Source organism: Ambystoma mexicanum, chromosome 4p, assembly GCF_040938575.1.
Source record: "Ambystoma mexicanum isolate Mex_15411 chromosome 4p, UKY_AmexF1_1, whole genome shotgun sequence".
Lineage (NCBI taxonomy): Eukaryota > Metazoa > Chordata > Amphibia > Caudata > Ambystomatidae > Ambystoma > Ambystoma mexicanum.
In genome coordinates, this window is record NC_090927.1 from 266,045,637 (window position 1) to 266,067,589 (window position 21,953).

The 21,953-nt window shown below is 48.0% G+C and overlaps 2 protein-coding genes across 5 annotated transcripts in view; one reads left to right on the plus strand and one right to left on the minus strand.

Annotated features, from left to right (window-relative positions):
* Window positions 1–21,953, minus strand: part of SUPT3H (SPT3 homolog, SAGA and STAGA complex component) — a 2,273,353-nt gene that overhangs the window by 2,230,877 nt on the left and 20,523 nt on the right. For both annotated transcript variants that reach the window (XM_069605796.1, XM_069605795.1), the window contains exon 2: window positions 9,635–9,732. In XM_069605796.1, the coding sequence (XP_069461897.1) occupies window positions 9,635–9,714 (80 nt within the window). In that variant the 5' untranslated portion in view covers window positions 9,715–9,732. The remainder of the gene's footprint in view (window positions 1–9,634; window positions 9,733–21,953) is intronic.
* RUNX2 (RUNX family transcription factor 2) overlaps window positions 1–21,953 on the plus strand; it is a 540,217-nt gene that overhangs the window by 85,988 nt on the left and 432,276 nt on the right. The gene's annotated exons all lie outside the window — the stretch shown is intronic.

Consider the following 21,953-nt stretch of genomic DNA (forward strand, 5'->3'; position numbering starts at 1 on the left):
TGAGGCAACGAGATTCATCGAGGCGCAGATCCCACTCCCTAACCCAGCGGGGGCCCGCCTCAATAATGCATAAGCATATCCTGATCTACCTGTCTATGCTAACCCTATCTGGTGATCCTATCCATCCAACGTGAAAATGGCAACCTCGCTTTTCAATTAGCAAATGTTGATCCCTGTTGCCAATGACTGGGCTGCCGGCTCTTGCCCCAATGCTTGAAACACATAGTGTCACTTGTCCTCGTTGCAAAAGTTCGGCTGGCTGCCCTGACCACACCTGCTTCCGTACTCTATTCACTCGGACTGGCCCACAGACTACAGGGATCATGCACTGGATCCGCCCTCCGCAGAAGCCCACCTTGGGCAGTACTCTGTCCACTTCCACAGTTCACAACGCCGACTACACAGCAACGGCGCGCCTCTCTGCAGCTGCAATGTTATTCTTTGTTTTCACCTTGTTGCCACTGTTTCTGGGCCCCCGTTGGGCCACGGTGGGGACACACCCCCGTTGGGTGCTGCCCGCCGACTGTTGTCTAGATGCGACCTCTGGCCCCGCTGGAGACGCCTGGGCAATGGGAACTGATGGCACTTGTGTTTGGGAAGGGGGGGTCTACACTGCAAGTTGTGGGTGGGCAGAGAGGGAGGGGGGCACAAAAAAAGGGGAGTTTGTTAATGGAAAAGGCATGGAAGAGGGGTGCACGATTGCAGCACTATGTGTGTGTTCGTCAATGGGCTCTGTTACACTGCACGTAGGAGCCTATCGCAGTTGGGATGTCCCATAACACTGCCCTATGTCTATTAATATTATGACATGGAACGTTCGGGGGTTGAGCAACTTTACCAAGGCACGTAGAATTACTGCATACGCCCAGAGACATGGAGTTAAGGTACTCCTTCTGCAAGAAACACATGCCTTAGGGCGATTAGCTGCTTGTCTCGCCCCTAGCTGGGGCCCCACCAGATACTATACAAAATACTCCACTCAGGCTAGAGGAGTACTCACTCTGGTTCACAAATCGGTCCAGTTCCTGCTGCGCACTAGTCACATTGACCCTGAAGGCAGGTATGTAATACTCCACTGTCTACTGGCGAATAGGGAATGCCTGTTGGTAAACACATATGCCCCTAACTTTGATGCGCCAGAATTTTTCGACACAATTACCTGCGTTTTGTCGAAATATGCAGGGGTCCCCATCATATGGGGGGGGGACATGAATCTGACACTTGACACCGTCCTAGATAGGTCTGGGATTGCTCGTAGGGCTGTCACGCGCGCGGCAATTAGGCTGCGCACACATATGGATGCACTAGGACTCAGGGATGCATGGAGAGTCCTCCACCCACAGTCAAGGGAGTATACCTTCTACTCTTCGGTGCACGACAGTCTATCGAGGATAGACCTATTCCTCATATCGGGCGAATTGGTTAGCAAGGCCGCAAATGCACAGATACACCCGCGCACACTCTCGGACCACTCCCCAGTAACGTTGCAAATCACACTGGAGCGTGACCAACCCTCCCGCTCAACATGGCGATTCAAATCTGAGGCCCTCCAAGATATAGTCTTCAGGGCCGAAATTTTGGCCGACATCAACACTTTCTTTGAATGCAACAACAGACATGACACCTCTGATGGAGTGCGCTGGGAGGCCTTTAAGGTCTTCATTAGGGGGATGTGTATCTCCAGGGAAGCTGGGGTCCTCAAAGCCATTAGAAACAGCTTGCATCGGTCGGAGGGGAAGCTTAAAGACCTCGAAAAGCAATATGCCTCAACCCCTTCCCCGATCATACTGGCACAAATCAGGTCGGAACTTGAAACATTCGAGGCTCATGCCCGAAGGGAGCTACAGTACTATACCCGCCCGATGGCTGCCCGGAAATATGGCGAGGGGGACAGACCCGGGAGGACACTTGCCAGACTGGCCCGTGCAGAGTGTGGCAAAACACGCATAGACTGTGTCCATGATGCCTCCGGAACTCTGGGCTGGTCTGACCAACACATTCTAGAAACCTTCACCGCATTCTACACAGCCCTATACGGTCCCCGACAAGAACACAGTCTGCAGGACACCGACCTCCTTCTTGATCAAATCCCCATGACCCTCATCTCCCACGACACAAGGAACCAGCTGGAGGTCCCGTTCACTCGTGATGAGATAACCACCGCCATATCGAGCTGCCCCAAAGGCAAAGCACCTGGCCCTGACGGTCTCACCTCAGAGTTCTACCAGGAACATGTAGCCACCCTGGCACCCAGACTCCTTGAGGTCTGGAACGAATCGCTCGAACTAGGTACGCTGCCCCATTCTCTACGTGAGGCTCTTATAACCGTACTCCCCAAACCGGGCAAGCCAACGGAAGAATGCGGGTCTTATAGACCCCTCTCCTTAATAAACACAGACACAAAAATATTTGCCAAAATCGTTGCGAGCAGGTTCCTCCCGATAATGTCCTATCTGGTCCACCCGGATCAGAGCGGATTTGTCCCTGGCAGATCCACGTCTCTTAACATTCGACGACTGTTCAATGTCATGTCCAGAATCGATCCCGATGCCCATGCCGTGGCAGTTACTCTCGACGCCCAAAAGGCGTTCGATATGGTGTCATGGCAATACATGTGGGCAGTTCTCCATAAAATGGGAATTGGCCCGCGAATGATATCATACATTAAGCTGTTATACACTGACCCGGTGGCCAGAGTTCTTATCAACTCTAAAGTCTCCCCCCCCTTCGCGCTGTATAGAGGCACTCGCCAAGGTTGCCCGTTCTCCCCAATACTCTTCGCACTCGCTATTGAACCCATGGCCGACAGTGTCCGGAACAAACATGCTCGGAAAGGCATACGTATGCAAGACACCCCAGAGATCATCTCATTATACGCAGATGATGTACTCTTATACATCAGAGACCCAGCTGCTCACTTAGATCCCATTCTCCGAGATATAATTAAAATAGGTACATTCTCAGGTTTCACAATCAACTACACTAAGTCCGACATCTTCCCACTCACGGCGGCGACCCCCCGACCGGATTGTGAGTTCCCCCTTCGCTGGTCGCCCGAGGGCATCGGTTACCTTGGAGTGCGGGTCTCCCTCGGTAAGCCATCATTGTTAGCTGACAATTACACAGCTATGGCGCACCTAACGGAGTCCCGGCTGTCGAGGTGGCGTGCTCTGCCGCTGTCCCTGTCGGGCAGGCTCTCTTTGATTAAAATGATTATTGTCCCTAAGCTGCTCTACATTTTCGCGAATGTGCCAATCTGGCCCGGAAAGCGATATTTCAGGGACCTCCACGCGGCCTGCGCCCGCTTTCTGTGGCATGCGGGAGCGGTGAGGAAAAAGTGGCAGCATATGACTCTCCCTTATGAGAAGGGGGGCTTCACTGCCCCGGACTTCGCAAAGTACTGGATTGCCGCACAAGCACAACACGCCTCACACTGGTATACATTTACGGACCCTCCCCCACATGTGAAATTAGAGACACTGGCATGCGAGGAAATTAACCCCCTATCCCTCATTCTGCACCACACATTCCGAGCTGATGCCCCTGCCGACCCGGTGGCGGCCACGATCTTGGCTTGGAGGCGATTGCTGCAGGCAAACACCGGCCACCACCCATACTACAAATGGCTGCCCATCTGGCAGTTCCCGGGTCTCAGCCCCACTCATGATAAACCCCTAATTGAACGCTGGGACAGCCTTGGTTACCGAGCGTTGACCGACCTTTTCCCTGACGGGAAGTTCATTACCCCGCAGACGTGGAGACCCGGTCACACCGGCTCGGCACTCGAAATGCTGCAGTACTTCAGATTAAGAGCAGCAGTTCGGGCTTGGTGGCCCTCCTACCCAGATGAGCCCCCAGACTCCCCTGAAATCCAATATATAGCCAACTCGGCCGGAGCTAGGGGCATAACTTCATCGCTGTATAGGTCGCAGATGGCTAGCATTGATGTGGCACTGCAGCCGGCGCGCGACTTGTGGAGTGATGAACTGGGTGTCCCCCTCTCGGATGTATTGTGGAACAAGATGTGTTTGCACACACGTAAAACCTCCCTCAACGCTAGATATAGATGTATGCAGTATAAACTCCTAAACCGCCTATACTACACGCCGCACAAGGTGGGACGGTTCACCCCAGGCCAGGCTCAGTTGTGCCCTAGATGCAAATCCACTGCTGCTGATCACATACATATGTTTTGGTCCTGTGTGGCCCTGGGCCCATATTGGGAGGCCATTATTGCAGCGTTATCTGAAATAATAATGACCCGAATCTCTCCTGCACCACTTGCAGTTCTGTTTGGTGTGTGGGACGAACCTGAAGCTAGGAAGATGGCTAGGTTTCTGAATGTTGCTACCATGGTAGCTAAAAAATGTATCCTACAATGCTGGAAACGCCGCTCTCCCCCATCATTCGAGATGTGGCTAAGGGCCCTCACCTGGACTCAGGCGTGCGAGGAGGACTACATTAATACCCTCCCATTGTCTTCCCGCCCCAAAAACGTATGGTCAGAGTTCTGTAGCTACCTGAACAATAAGGAAGACACTGTACGGGCATCATCACCTCTACCTGATGAGTTAACCCCTGCTGCCGATTAAAAACTCTGTACTATATGCATGAGCGCTCAGCTCCCTGTTTAAGACTCGCAAGATGTGTAGTGTGATACATGTAACTGCATTACCAACTGATATGCGCACTGTGTTTGTAATCTGTACTCTTTCTATGCCAATAAAAAAAAAAAAAAAAAAAAAAAAAAAGGAAACGGGCTGCTGCTCGAGTTGCAGTATGAAAAGAAATGTAAAAAAACCTTTTCATACATGAACAACTTATGCATTCTAAACTGCATTGGGAATCATTGCCCCAACAGCCGCCTGTGGCATTTCCCTGCCTGTTAAATGCTAAATAGAGAGAATCCTTCAATCACGGACATCCACAACAAAGAATCTAAAAAATTGAAGCAAGACGAGATAGCAAGAAAAGTGGTCCATGTTGAACTCTTTCAACCAAGTGCATCTCAGGTTAAAAAATGAATTGAAAATGTGTTTTTAGTGATTTCTTTAATTAAGGTGAAGTGCGGGGTCCGGACTGTGACAGAGAGGAGTAATGGATAACATTCCTACTGAGCACCCACGCTACTGCTAAACCAGGAGTGATCCCAATCATAAAGGTGAAACAGTCACAGCCCGAGAGGTAAACCACCTTCACCTCTTTAAGTCAGCAGTCTATGCACTTCAGACAGAGATGTGAGCTAGCACAGAAGCAGACGATACATCAGTAACACTACAAAACTAAACAGTGCCCACCAAGGAAATACACAAATAGGATATTTTAGTTAAACTAACAATGCAAACACACTATTAAAAAAAACGACACCTAGCCCCTGTAAAAGTGGACACCACGTATAAAGACTTGCAATGAAAGGGGGGCACTCTGGGTCTGATGACATCAATGCACAGAATCAGCAATGTCAGTTCCCAGAAGATTTCTTTGAAAAGGGTAGGGTGCGGTCTTACAGAACCACTTCTAATGCCTGTTTTTGGACCTCCAACCATTGTGCCAGGCTTCTAGGTGCTTTCAAAGTTGGTGACAAGATGTTTCAAATCGTTCCCAGTGGATAGTGGGCGTCGAGTCAGGCGATTAGGCTCGAGGAAGTCCAGCAATGTACTGGACTTCTACCTGCCCCCTGGGGTCTGTTCGAGTTTTCCTGGAAGGTGCCAACACTTTCCCACAGAGATAATGGCTTTTGCCGGGACAGAGCCCAAATTGTCTGTTTTGGGAGATACACAGAAGGACCTGAAAGTAAGGTCACTAAACAAAAACTAACAAAATCACACCAATAGACTTGGCCAGTGTAATTGAGGATCCCCAGAGATCACTGTCACAACAGGACATGGCTTAAATTTAGATTTGTCATCATCCACAAGGTTCCGGGAGCATACAATTATATGATTACATTAAGGATTAGGATTGCTCACAGGTAAAAGCGGATCCTGGAATTGGAATTTTGGGTTCACCCAGTCTGCTGACAGGAATGCTAATGTCCATTCCTACTGCTACATTGCCAAATTAGAACTCAGCTGCCGAAAGGTGTCAACAAAAAGGCCCAGCAGTTACATGCTTGCACTATGCTTTTCAGCATGGAGCATTATGACAAGAGAGGGGGGGGCAGTTTAGCAGACCTCACTTCACAGATGAGGATTTACCACAAGGATATATTCCCCTAATCGGAGCAGACACCCAATACTTGAATGCAATGCATGGGAGAAGGTCCTGGCCAAGCTTTAAGGTTCAAATGGGTCCGGGGGGCAACAGGGGACGGCTGGAAAAACCCTGATTTGTACCAACACAACAGAAGGACAAAGTCGTGGATCAGAAAGAGGGATAGAAACAAACAGGATGTGTGCATCTCCTTCGGGTGGATCGAGAACATAGACCTTTCAAAAACCCAAGCCATTCCAAGGTCATCTAAGAAAAAAAGGTGATCACCTCCAGGTTATATTTGGAGCCATCCAAATGTCAAATCCAGTTAGCCTCAAGGCTGTGTGATGAATTTAGGTAATTTGACCCTTCTTTCTTGAGGGGGAGCCACCCCCTTTGAGGATAGGGATGTCAGCCAAACAAGAAAAACCCTTGCTAGGGGTTTGGGACAGCAGGGCCTCATTGGGGGCAACTCCCCTCGAGGAGACAGGGACTCTCATTCCTATCAGGAACTCTCTTTAAGAAATACAATGTCTGCCTCTATGGGAGTAGAAGAGACTGATGTTACATCCGTCAAAAGAAACTCAAAACATACTGACCTTCGGCACAAGGTAATGCTGAACTTCCCCGAAACACAACAGCTAACACGAAACAACATGCCCCCTGGAAGTATGGTGACGAGAATCTCATGGGAAAAGGAGGCAGTGTTATAATTGCGGGTACGGATTCCGGAGCACCCTAAAGCAAAATATGCAGTAAATTTACCCGAGCTAATCAAGACTCTAGAAAGGGACTGGGAACACTGGAACGCCCAGGAGATATTGTTAATGGGTCGTATTACAGCAATACAAATAAACCTACTCCAGGAGGCATCTCCATTTCTGTATGGCGCTCCCAGTGGAAATCCCATGGAATGCCATGATACGATTGCAACAGAATCCGGAGATTCATACGGCAAGGCAAAAAGCCCAGGATCTCCAAAGCAGGGATGATGGGTAATACGCGACTGGGAGGGATGAGTGTCCCACATCTACAAAACTACAATGTTGCAGCGCATATAAAACACAAAGAAATGTCATAATTACCCCCCAAATAGGATAGGCATAAAGCAATCCAGGACATCAATGCCCATTCGATCCCGGCCATAAACTACACAAGCGACATGGAAGCAATGGTCCAACTAGAACTTTGCTGAGGTACTGAGACACGGCTATGCCCATCAAGGGTCTCCCAATAGGTTTAGGCCCCTTAATGCCAGTGTTGCATAATCCAGGTTTCACGCCAGGCCTGCAAAGCAGGGATTTCAATAGCTGGTCACGAGGGGGATTGCAGCATATGTCACAAATGTTCGAAAGTGAGAAGCCGTTAACATTCCCACAGTGTAAAGAGAAATGTGCACTACGGAATGGGAAAGGTTCAGATCTGTGCAAATAAGGCATTGGATAGTCAACCTCCAGGTTATACAGGCGGTGTTACGAGAGAGATGGGCCTTGGAATTCCCAATTATAGCAGGGGCAACAAGGGGTAATGTCTCCAAACTATACAAGAGCCTAACAGTAGGAATGTGGTCACTCGAACTCCAGTATATGACCAAGTGGGTGGAGGATTAGAAGACCAAACCTAGATAGATATTTGGTCGATAAAGTACTCCACCTCTAGAAGTATCACAAATAAACAATGTGCATTCAAACTAACATACAGATGGTATTATCCCCCCCCTCCTTACATAAAATGAAACATACCGTAGATCCCAGTTGTTGGCGGAAATGTGGGGCACAAGGTTCATACTTCCATGTGTGGTGGGACTGCCAGATTGTCCTTACTTACTGGGAGGGGGTTTTGGCTGCAATTGCAGCAATAGCAGGGATCCAATTGCATATGGAGGCAGCCATTATCCTACTAGGTGCGCCGTTTCAGACATATACCGAAATCAAGGGCGACCGCCAGGCTACTTATCACTTGCTGGTGGCGGCTAGAATTATAAAAGCTAAAGCCTGGAAAACTATAGAAGGTCTGCTCATGCTGCTGTGGTGGACAAAGGTATGGGATATTTTGGTGGTCAAGAAAGTAATAGCAGCTGTGGACGGCCTGCTCTATGGCTTCACGGATGTCTGGGAATCCGTACTTGAAAATGATCAAAATTATCCGGCGCAAACGCATAAGCTACAAATTACCACATACTAGCTGAAAAGTTAAAGGTGAAAATTGGGGATGGAGAGGGAGAATTGAATTATGTAAAATGGAATCAAACTGAAGGGAGCTGTTTTATCGATCTCATTCGTACACTGCACCTGCAGCCGAGCTTAAATAACGTTGTTAAAAAAAAAAAAAAACAGAAAGACAAAAAAGGTAGTGCAATATCGCAGAAGCGATAGAGAAACCTTGTAGTACATGGTGGCGTGGCCACGCTGCATCCATGGTAGGCGTGGGGCCCACGAGCAAGCACTGAGACCAGAGAGCGATGGAGGAACAAATCACCCCTTCCGAGTCTGAGAATCGAAGAAACCACTGAAGTGGGCAGAGTAAAGAAACCAAACGCTTACTTGACAGAGACGCGGAGGAGAGCAAGGATCGGCAACGTCCTCACAGAGACGCCACCCCGCTGGAGCACACCCGAAGGCAGTGAAGGTACCAGGGATGCCCAGGGAGGAGGGAGGCGAGCCGAACAAAACCTGAAACAGAGACAGTATACCGTAGAGGGTTACAGGAGCCCTATAAAAACAGATTAATGGGCATTGGCAGAGGCTCAAGAGACAGTCCCAAGAGCTAAGAAAGTCAGAGGGCCAGAAGTGTCTACAGAGTCCTGTCGAGATAAATGGAACATTGCAAGCAATATGTGAAAGGGAACCTGGAGGAGTCATTGAACCAAGTCAAGGGGGAATTGCGAGACTCCCTTTATATACCATTAGAACAAGAAAACAAGTGGCCCAACTGGTGGAGGCGGATTAAGGGAATCATTCCTCCATTTAATGAACTGGAGACTTTTTTTTTTTATAAAACTTACATTTTTCCTCAAGGAACCCAGAGAAAAACTGAGGAACTTTTCTTTGTTGATCTGTGAAAAAGAACCTTTGTATTGTGACCCAGGCTCAAGAAGCAATCCCAAGACATTAGCTTACAACTAGTATAGAGAAGCCTTAGAAGAGGGCATACATACTCTGCCTTATATGTATGTTTCTTTTTCTTAAAGTCTTAAAGTGGTAGGGCCAGATAGTTGATAGTGATCCGTCCAAAACCGAATTTTTATTTTGATTGAAGACGAGTTTAGTTGATAGGAAGGGGAAATCCCTTTTAGCAACAGGGACAGATAGGCATTTTTCTTTTGAGTTAAATAAACACCCTTGAAGTGATGTCCTTTAGTCCGACTCCTCCTTATGGTTCACCACAGCTGCCAGGCAGTGCCAAGCATAAATCACAAAATCAAATGAATTCTTAAACTTACATCATGCTCTGAAGCTCAGGAGCAAAACTCGTAGACCGCAGTGCCGATCTTCCACCACTTGATGAAGCACCAGTTGACATGTCTTCAATATGGCTTTTCTAGTAAACAACAAATCAGAGGTTTATAAATGTTTTGGAGCAAGATTTACGGAAACGGCAAATTTTAGCCAATACATTATTGTACATCGTGGTATGCAACCTTTGCCTCGCCAGAATTTTTGGCCTATGCCTCCATGATCCCTCACCAATGAATATGCTGTATAGAGCTGTTGGAGTCCAAAACATCTCGAGAGCCAAATTTTGCTGTTATACATTGATTAGGAACTGTGAGGGAGGAATGGTATCACAAGTAGACACTAACACAAGAGCTGCAAGTTTCAAAACCTATATTGATGGTTTAAAAAGGGGTTGGAAAACTGCTATCTTGCCCTATAACTAAGATGAGCTTATTCTCGACCATCAAACAAAAAAGCAAATACAGTCCTAGTCAGTCCTTAGTCAGTATAAAATGGCTTATAATAATAAACCCAATGCCCGTCTCCTAATGCAATAAATGTGTAAAGGGAATGTGTAATGCAAAAAAAGGAAAATCGGTGTTTAAAAGAAATGTCGGTATGGCTGAGTAAACTCCCTTCCCTGCGTTTTTTAGCACGGGCTAAGGAGGCACACTTGGATGCAGTTTGTTTCGTAGACCAGGGCCTACTTGGCATTCCAAGAAAAGTCACTAATACAGTTCAAGAAAAGTTAGTTTCCTTCTGGTTACCACACTTCAGTACAGGTTTCCCGCTGCCGGGCTCAAACTTTTCAATCACAATTTGCGGCGGTGCCCATCCCCAAGCTTCAATCACACCTTCATAGGCTTCCTTCTGTATGGCTCAAGCCTTCTTTCACTTTCCTTCCTCTGTCGAAAACTTTCAAAACTGCAAGGCTTTTGCACTTACCTCAGCATGACCACTTTAACCTTCTTTCCTCAAATGTCACTTTTTCTCTCCTACACCACGACCTCTTGGTAAAAGTAGTTTCAAGCAAAGTACTTATGTCAAAGTCCAAAGATCTTGCACAACTAGGTTTCCCTCTGCCAGGATCAACCCTAACAGTTCAAAGACATCTCTCACATCCAGGTTTCCCTCTTCCGGGAACAAACCTAACAGTTCAAATTTTGCATCTCAGTTTCTATCTCGATTTGGCGATCTTCTTTCGCAGCATTGATCCTATAGTCATGGCTGATACCACAACTTCCGATACATGCACCTCCCCAACTTTGCCGTTCACCCATCAGGGTGGCTGGTATTCTTGAAACACAAAAGGTTTGTCTGTTCTCTCTAGCTGGGCTTCCTTGCACAACCTTCAAGGCCCTTCGGAGGCAACAATCCCTCACCGGAGCATCCAAGATTTCTCCGTCCGTCAGCCTGTCACTCTGCTCCACCTGGTTCGCCGTCAGCCTGGAAGAACTGCTACTTCTTGTGCATCCCCTTGCTCAGAGTGTGTCTCAGTGTTCCACCTTTTAACTATGTGGGAAGAGCTAATAGGTACCAGGTGTATGTAATTAAGATCAAGTGCTTGACCCTGCCTGATCTTATTAGTGGGACATGTACATTGCATGCGTGGTACTCCTTCCAGCCACAAACCTCTTCCTCGGCTCAGTGTTTGTGTAGGAAAAGGGAAGGGGGTCTGGGAAGTTGGAATATCCTATAAAATATAATGGGACAGGTGTATTTGGAAAGGGGGAATACCATATCTCGCCATCGGGCATTCCTCCCACACTCCCAGAGGACCCTTCACCCAGGTGAGCCTCCGGCACTTGTCCACCCCCACGGCCTGTATCCAAAGGTGATGGCTGTGCCCTGGCCAACTGAGTAAGGGATCCCCGGGGTCTAGGCAGTGAAATACCCTCTGGTTTTTCACAGAACTGTGATGAACCATGGGATGACGTCACTTCTCCCCAGAGAGGAGCCCTTCCTCGAGAGGCTAGGGAAGTCAGGCCACTAAGCGATATTCGCCCTGGGGGTGGTAATATGCAAAAGTAGAGACTCCCCTCCTGGGGATATGGACTCCAGTTTCATATTGGAACTCCCCAATTTTTATTTTTCTTGAAGCACCGAGATCTGTACCCAACACCTCTAATCGGCTAGAGAGTACTAATATCATTCATAGTAATACTCGTACCTGTACCCCAGTAAAGTATAAACAAAACAAGATAAACAGACAGGGTCCCTCCCAAACACTTCCTCAAAGTACTGAGAAGAGGAAGCCCAGAGGAGACAAAGATCCCTCCAGCCTCTGACCAATGTACTGAGAAGAGGAAAGTCTGAAGAGACCTAAAGATCACTCCAAACTCTGAACAAAATACTGAGAAGAAGGCAGCCCAAGGGAGCAGGGAGATTACTCCATTGACAAAAAGGAAAGACTTGAATAACATTGCATGGACACTGAAAACAGAATGACAGTCCATTGGGGAGGAAACAGCTAAAATGTGTAAAGAGAGACAACTGACTGTACACAAGAGAGAGGATCAGGTGTACAGCCTGGAACCTTCAAACCAGGACAGCAGGATCGTGGAGAGAGTGGATTAGCAGTGCATGGGACGCTGATAGAAGGTCCATAGAGTCCTTTTCAGGCCAGACAGGAGTCTGCCTGAAAGAGAGCTGGGTTGGCAGAGACAACAGCAGCGTGACCTCGCAGAGGTGGACTGTTGGCCCCAAAACAGCACTGATACCGCTGCTCGCAGGAGTCCATGGAGCATCTGCAGAATGCTAGAGACTGGAGAGGGAAGCAAAGAAAGCAGAAGCTACAGACACCGACCAACGGAAGAACCTGCATCTATTTTAACATTACTAACAAATTGTTCTCTAAGAGAATCGATAAGGCCAGGGTTTCTAAGCTGTCCAGAAATCACAAGAAGTAGTCAAACCTTGTGCGACAACCCTGTCATCTGAGATTTTGAACACAGAGACACTAAATGGGATGACTCAATCGTTTATTAACACTTTTCATACCATATCAGTCATTAGCCCTAGTCAAGAGGAAGTTCTGCCAAGAAGGACATAAAGACAACAAGTGGTTCTCGGCAAAAATAAAAACTGAGAAATTAAAGGCTTTCTATGAGAGGGCGCTAGAGAGCCGTCCAAGATGGTGGCCTCCCTGTGAGCTCTGTGTAGCTCCGGCAAAATCCTGAATAATCGCCACCTATGTGGTGCCTAAACAGCTTGCTACTGCCTCTCATCTCTTGCTAAGGCGATTCCAAGCAGAACGCAGTGACTCATTCACCCGTCGCCTGGCGGATCACCCCGTTTGCCCAGCGGAGAAGAGCCCCCCCTCCTCCCTGCGGGCGTGGAGCAACAGCCTCCTGCGGGGATGCGAAAGACCCCGGGTGCAGAGGGCAGCCAGCCGTGAGACAGACCGGCGCCTGAAAAGAAAACTCCAAGGTGCTGGCCGGGCCTCGCCAGAGCTCCAGACCGCTGACAGGAGCCGGCGAGCATGAGGTCACGGCGCCGGGAAGGAACCAGCAAGGCCTCTGCAGACCAACACAGCTGAGCGGAACAGCGCCAGACGTCCAATCCCATTCCAGCTGAAGACCAGGTACGAGCGCCCTGCGCACCCACACAGTCACCTACTCGCGCAGCGGACCCGCCTGAAACCCCGGTCCACCTGAGTGACATAGGACTCGTTAAAAAGCTGCAAGGGCTTCCGGAATCCCTGCGCCCAAGTCTATAAGCACGGAGGGAGCAGGGATCAGGGCCACACGACTCGGAACCACCCCAAAACCACAACTTACAGCGCTGCAACAGTCCCGGAGTAAGTGGCCCCAACTACAGGCCACTACAGAAAGCCGAACTGAAACAGTACACCCGAAAAGCCCTTTACAAGCGCACCTGTCTGCGGGCCCGCGTAGTAAAGGACATAAACGGACTGTCCATCAACATAAGAATGCGGAACGACGGCAGTGAAGCCCAGCAACCTAGAGGCTCCTGGTCCCAGCAGAACTGCACCATCCCGCCCAGACCTAAGGAAATTACCCCAAGTCCCCCACAAAGCCCCGCCACCAGCATACCACCTAAAAAGGGCTGCATACTTCCGGAGGCACCAATATCTCGATCGAGAGACAAACAGCAAGCGCACGCCCCCTGAGGTCGGCAACACAGCTCCGCCGGACACTACCTGCGGTTCTGACCCAACATCTCCCCGAAGCTGAAAGGCACGGTGGCAAAGCTACAACACCGTCGGCTGAGATCCCTGTCCCGCTCAGCACAACGTGACACCTAGCACAAGATCGGCACGAGCATCCAGCCGGAACTCCCTGGCCTGCCCCACACCACCTCCTAGGCGCATTAGCATCTGCACCCACGCCGATCATGGGGAAAGCTGACAGGTCGCAGAGAAAACTGAACTTTGAAAGCTGTTCCTCGGCCAAAACGACCTCCTCTAACAGCAGATCACAATCACCCATTCAAGCGCCAACCCAAGATGAAGAAGAAACACACGATTTCGACATCAGAGGAATTTTCCTCGATCTCAAAGCAGGAATAGGTGGCCTAGGGAGCAAACTCGACACTCTCCTCCAAAGTTGACCAGCTCCGACACTGGCTGGACAAACAAGCAGACAGGCTGGACACAGTTGAGCAGAGGGTATCTGACCTCGATGATGGCACAACAGCCCTAACTTCCAGAGTATCCTCACTAGAAGCGCAAATGAAAGCAGTATGTGCCAAGAACAAGGACTTGGAGGGTCGCTCTCGGCGTAATAACATAAGGATAGTCGGAGTTAGAGAGCACCAACTTGCCACCAAAATGGAAGAACATGTGGAAAAGATTTGCAAGGACCTATTTGGAACAGAGACTCTCTCCAAGCTGTTCGTCGTCGAGAGAGCCCACAGGGTTCCCAACACAAGACCAATCCCAGCAGCAAACCCTCCCCCAATTATAGCAAAACTGCTAAACTACAAAGATCGGGATGCAATTCTTAGAGCCGCCAGAGATAAGGGAGATCTCCATTACGAAGGTGATAAGATTCAATTTTTTCCAGACTTCTCCCAAGCAGTCCAAGCGCAAAGGAGATTGTTCACGGTCGTGAAACGCAGATTGCAAGAAAACCAAATCCAATACTCAATGCTCTTCCCGGCGAAACTCTGCATACTGTACTAAGGCAAAACCCAGTTCTTCAGCACACCAGAAGAAACCAGTGATTACCTAGACCGCTCTGGCTGCAAGCCCGCCACACACAACGGAAGACCACAAAGGGGCGACCGGCCAAGGAAAGACCCGCCATAAAACTCACTCCACAGGTAACATAACAGAGGCATAAGGTCATCAACAATATTTCGATACCACCCCCACCACAAAAAAAAAATCGCGACAGTAGTAGGGAACAAGCCTCCTCTTGGAGGGCCACCAGCGCCCCAAGCACAGTAATGTTAGCTGTATTGTTGACAAGGGATTGTTTACTGTGGGCCAGTTGGGGGTTGCCCACCCAAGGGAGGGAATCAAGTTCTACAAAGCCGCCGTTGACCTCTCACCCTCGTTCCACAACACTTATGCAACAAATCACCAACCGGGCGAAAACCAAGTCCTCCGACCCACAACATGACTCAAGACTCCAGCCATATACACGAGTCTTAGCCCAACTCGAACACAACCATCCTCTCAAATGGCAGTGACACTGTTCAAGATCTCCACCTGGAACATCCGTGGCGGTAACCAACCAGCGAAAACGAGGAGAATCCACCAATACCTCCGAAGACACAAAATTAACATTGCCATATTACAGGAAATTCATCTCCTGCCTTCATCAGAACATCATTGGGCCAAATCCTGGGGCTGTCATTGTTATTTCTATTCCTATTCGTCTTACGCCAGAGGAGTCGCGGTCCTAATTGATAGAAGAACTAACTTCGGCCTTATTGAGTCAAAGAAGGACTCCGAAGGGAGAGGAATAATCGCAGGAAAAGAGGTAGTGATAGTGAACTCATATGCTCCGAACACCGACAGACCAGACAACTTTAACTGGGTGATGACCCAACTAAGAATGGCCAATGCAACAACCATTATATGGGAAGCAGACCTCAACACTCCAATTAATCCCAGACTCGATAAATCCCACAATACAACAGGAAACCCATCCAGAGCCAGTGTCCAAGTTCAAGAGATCTGTCAAACCTTCGATCTATCCGACACGTGGAGACTACGCAATCAAGACTCCAGAGACTACACCTTCCACTCAGCCGTTCATAACACCAGCTCCCGAATTGATTACATTCTGGCATCAACCCACAGCCCGTTCAACTGGGGAACAAGTCAAATTCTGCCACGATCCTATTCAGACCATGCAATGGTCACACTAGACGTCACCATAGCCGGCTCTACAATACCTGGACTCAACTGGAGATTTAAACCCGGTTCACTTACTGACGCCATATTCGTAGCAGAATTGCGCCAAGAAATAACTTCCTTCATAGAAATAAACCAGGACTCTGTTGACTCAGCCAGTACTATTTGGGAAACACTAAAATGTTACGTGCGGGGAATATGCCTGGCAACAGAAAACCGCATACTAAAACTGATCCGTAGAGAACTGTCCAGTAGCGAACTTCGCCTAAAGGACCTGGAGCTCAAATCCTCCTTGACCTCAGACCCACGTATTCAGGCCGAACTAAAAGAAGAACTCCTGAACTTCAAAGAAACAGCTGAACGTGAACTAAAATTTCTAGGCCGCAAACACCAGATCTGACAATATGGAGAGGGGCAAAAACCAGGTGAATTATTAGCCCGCCTACTTACAATAGACAAAATACCACCTTGCGTCGAAAACATCAAAGACGCTCAAGGACAACTGGTGTACACAGAAGGGAAAATCGCCAAGGCGTTTCAAGATTTCTACCAAAACCTATATAGCTCCAAAGGCATCTCAGATCCCGAGTCAATACAAGAGTTCTTCAACGACACCGAACTATACTGGGTGGACACAGATCTGCGCGAACCCCTGAACGCACCCATAACCGTGGATGAAATACAAGAAGCAATAAAATCCCTACCTAACACCAAAACACCTGAGCCCGATGGGCTCACCGGGAGTTCTGCAAGGCCCACCCAACTATTGTGGCCCCTCTTCTGCTACAGGTCTACGAAGAATCAGTAGAGCGTGGACGTCTCCCCCCCACATTGCGCAAAGCCAATGTAATGCTGTTGCACAAAGCCGGCAAGCCCACCGAAGAATGTGCATCATACAGGCCGATCTCCTTGATCAATCTGGACAACAAGATCCTGGCCAAAATCCTGACAACACGGCTACTCCCTTTAATGCCTGCTCTGGTACTCGGCGATCAAGCCGGGTTCATCCCAGGGCGCAGTACAACCTCCGGCATCGGAAGACTGTTCGGCGTCATTGAGGCCCTAGATCCAACACAAAAGGCAATAGCAGTCCTGCTAGACGCTGAGAAAGCGTTCGACTCAGTCGAATGGCCCTTCATGTTCGCAACACTCGGGCAAATGGGTCTGGGCAATTTCTTTATCAAGTTAGTATCCCTGTTATATAATAACCCACGTTCATACGTCACATTAGGAAACACTAGATCCTCAAGCATCGCACTAGAGCGCAGAACAAGGCAAGGCTGCCCACTCTCAGCCCTTATTCTTGCCCTGGTGATGGAACCCCTGGCCTCGATGCTACTAGCCAACGAACGACATTGAGGCCTTGAGCTAGGTCCCCATAGGCTAATTGTCTCCCTTTATGCTGACGATGTCGTGTTGTTTTTCAGCGACCCCCAGGACAATCTTAACCCTGTAATGCGGGAAGTAATAAAATGTTGTCAATGTCGGGTCTAAAAACCAACCATTCAAAATCAATAGTGTTCCCCCTGATCCCCAATACAACTGAGTTCACAGACGATCATGGTTTTAAGAGCGAAAACTCAAAGGTCCGCTACCTAGGTATCTACATGTCCCGTAGTCATCACGAGGTATTATGTGACCACACTACATTCCCTACAAGAACGGATTCATAGATGGAAGTCACTGCCACTAACACTTTGGGGCAGAACCTCCCTGACGAAAATGGTCATCCTTCCTAAACTTCTTTATCTCTTTACGAATATCCCACTACTCATCCCCAAATAATTTCTCCAGAAAGTCAAGAGCTTGATCTTGGAACTGCTATGGGCAGGGAAACCTGCACGTGTTGCTTACAGCACACTGACACTACCAACGTCAAGCGGCGGCCTGGCCCTTCCTGACCTTGAAAAGTACTATTGGGCGGCCCAGGCGCAGTTCCTGAGCCATTGGTACACAACTCAACTAATTCGCCCATATGTACAAGTGGAGCGAGCCCTAGCCTCCCCTAATCTGCTCAGAGACGTCATTATTGGTCACATCCCAGTCCCACATAAAACGTTAAATACGGTCCTATCCACATATGCAATTTGGAAAAAGATCGCAAAAAATTACAGAGTGACTATATGATTCTCCCCCCCCCCCCTTCTACCAATTAAATTCATTCCCGGGCATCCCCCTCACGAACGAAAAAGTATTTCTTACATGGGCAGACAAAATAAAAATCCAATCCTTTGGGGACCTATTCCCAGAGGGCACCTTTCTAACTCCACAAATTGCCAAAGACAGAGGCGGAAACACCTCCCTAGATGTATTTCTCTACTTCAGACTGTGCCATACCCTACAAGGGATGTTCCCCTCATTCCACAAACAAACACCAACATGGGATTTATTACACAACGTATTTCAAGCGCAAGGGGAAGGCAGACTGGTGTCACTACTGTACAAATCCCTTTTAAGCGACACCCGGAAGCTCAACCCCAAAGTACAGCAAAAATGGGAAACAGCCATTCAAGAAACTACCCGCAGAGGACTAGTCCTATATACTCCATCAAACTCGCATTAAACACCCGGTATAAATTAATTCACTTCAACTTTGTACACCAAATCTACTACACCCCAGTCAAGAAAAACAAACACCACCCAGAAGCATCGGCCCAATGCGAAAGATGTGCATCGGCTAACGCAGACTTTCTCCACCTTGCCTGGAGCTGCCCAGGCATACACCGTTTTTGGACCTCCGTTATACAAATAACTGCCGATATCATAGGTGAACAAGTAACCCCACTCCCACTGGGGGCCCTCCTCGGTCTCACTAAATACCTACAACCCGCATCATGTAAACTGCAGCCCTTCTCATGGTGCTGGCACTGAGAAGAATCGCCATGACAAGGGGCCGCGGCCCACTGCCAAAGATTGAGGATTGGAAAAAAGGACATAACATATTGTCAAGATATGGACTGTGAATTTATAAGAACATTACCATTAGATGCGCGCCCCCCCGACATATGAGGGCCATGCATAGCATATCTGCTGAATAGTCCGAAACCCCTGGATCTTAAAACGAAAGGGCTCTGAGACTATGAACTACGACAATATCACTGGAGTCAGACTAATGAACTCAGATGAGAGAATGAATCGGAGCATACCACAGTGGACATTAAGGGGAGAGGGTGGCCGGATAAGGGCGTTTGTAGTTAGCATTGTAAGTGTGCACCCAGTTGGTGCATATGTATGTATGTTGTATGCAAAATCTCAAAAATAAAGTTTAAAAAAAAAAAAAAAGGCTTTCTATTCCATGAGAAAAAGCCAGAAGCCATTGGACCTTACACTTTACAAAAAACTCAAGACAGCAATCATACTAGCAAAAAAAGAAAATTAACAGAATCATAAATTCCACGTCAGATACGAAAGAAATCTTTAAAATTCTCAGAGAATAGGAAACTCCCAGAGCCCCCAATAAAGAACCACTGATATAAAACAAGGATTGGTGCACCGCAATCCAAGAAGCAATTCCAATAAACTTGAAAATATTGAAAAATATGTAGAAGCGAAAAAAGAACCGCTAAACATTCAAATTTACTCGGACCAGGCCCATCCGCCCACTACATCAGAACCACAATGGTAATTTCATTTTACTCCTATATCTGAGGAGAATCTAGGCAATGTTATTAGAAATCTGAAGCCCACCAGTTGCAGGGAGATCCTTGCACGGCCATGATTATTAAGGAATGTCCCGACATCCTAATATCTGCACTTACAAAATGTGTTCATGCCTCATTTGAAGAAAATCTTGTCCCCTCCGGTCTTAAACAAGCATGTGTCACACCATTGCTAAAAAAAGCCGAATCTTTGCCCCGCAACCTCAAACAACTACAGACCGATCACAAACACGCCCTTCCTCCTCAAAATCCTGGATTGGGTGGCCTATGACCAGTTCTCACTAATCACCCTATTTTGAATACATTTCAATCAGGGTTCAGGCAGGGACACAGGACCGAAATGGCACTCCTATGCCTAAAGTCCAAGCTGCTAGAAAGAATGGAAAGTGGGTTTATATCACTGCTCATGGTTCTAGATCTTTCTGCAGCGATCAACCTGGTGGACTACGATATATTGGCCACCAGGTTGAAGGACGTTGCCGGTTTTTCCGATCAGGCAACTCAGTTGATGAGATCATTCCTGAGCGGGAGACAATGTAGAGTGGCGATTGGGGAAGCGGAAGCTAAACCAATTTAATTAACTTTTAGGCTACCATAGGGGGCATGTGTCTCACCTATTCTCTACAATATATTCATGGTTCCTTTCTTCGACCTTCTGGAACAAAATAATATTATATTCACAAACTATGCTGATGACACGCAATATGTAATCCCTGTAACAGGATCACAGAGATGGCGAGACAGCTATCAACGGCATCTATGATGTTATACAGAAGTGGATGGTTCAAAATCATCTGCCATTAAACAATGGAAAAACGGAACTGATGTTAGTCGGCTCTAATCAGAAATTGGCCAAATTGAGTCCTTTGTTTAGTAGCTTTATTATAACAAACCACAAGTTGGACATCCTGAGTAAAGTAAAAACACTAGGAATAACACTTGACAAAAATATAAATATGAAAGGTCAAGTCAGTAGCTTGGTGTCGGCATCATCATACTATAAAAAATTACTTACACACCTATGACCATTTATCACCCAAGATAATGCAGAGACGATCGCTCGAGCCATAATAGGCTCGAAAATTGATTACTACTGTAGCCTACTAAGCGGTATTGCACAATATGAAATCCAGCAGCTTCAGGGTATTCAAAATAGCGCAGTAAGAATGATAAAAAAATTGAAATGGATGGATTGCGTATCAGAGGCCAAACGTAATCTACACTGGCTACCTGGTAAGGCAAGAATCACTTACCGGTTGATGGTGATTACTCACAAATGTACATTGGGCAAAATGCCGGACTACTTGCAGGACTGTATTATGGAAAAGAAAAACCAGAGAGCTCAGATCCAGCAACACGGCACAGCTTATGACATGCAAATGCAAAAATATCAAAACCCTCAAAGGAGCCTTCAGCATTGCCGCCCCACTAGCCTGGAATAAACTCCCTTAATAAACAAATGGAATAAACTAGCCTGGAATAAACAAATGCATTCAAAATTAAACTAAAAACACTACTGTTTTGCTAAACACAGTCTGATGTGCCCATAAAACAGTGCAGCATAGGGACTCTAGTTATGTTCTGTTACTTGTTGCACCCTTAAGCCTACGAGTAATCTGTCTGCGCGGTAGGAATACTAAAGTAAAGTAAAGGTGTCATAGCCCATAAGCAGGTAACGGGAGGCACGGGAGACCCAGTAGGAGTGGTGGGAGCAGCCAAGAACATCGGGAGTAATCTCCCTTGTCCCAGTGCAATCACAAATCCATTGGCTGTGAAAATTGTGAATTGTGCATCAGGGGTAATCTCCCTTGTCCCAGTAGCAATATTAAAGCCATCGGTTGTGATGATTGTGAATCGGGAGAGAGCTTCCTCATCCCTATAGCAACCCTAACGCTACTAGTGGAAAGTCAGAACAAGCAAGTGTGTTTCAGGAGTGTGGTGTCGTCACTGCACCCATGTCACGTGGGGAGTACCAGGGGACAGAGGGAAGGGGAGGAGCCAGGGAAGGGAAAGGCGCCAGTTCCTGGCGGCCACCATAAGAGGAAAGAAGTGTTGCACCCCAGCTCCGTGTCAGCCTACTCTTTGTATGAATGATGAGAGGTCGAGCATGAATGCAGCGTGAGGAGGTCCCCTTCTCAGACATCACATTGGCGATGAAGCCTATTTCGAGCCCCACCTGGCCCGCCACCTCGATCGGCGCCTCTGGAGAGGCCGTGCAGCTGACGCCGTGCACTGCACAAGCACAGTAGCGGGTGTGAGCGAAAAGGCTCCCCGCCAGCACCACGCGTGTGCCCGACTGTCCGTGCACAAACGGCCATCCGCAGGTGGAGCCGTGAC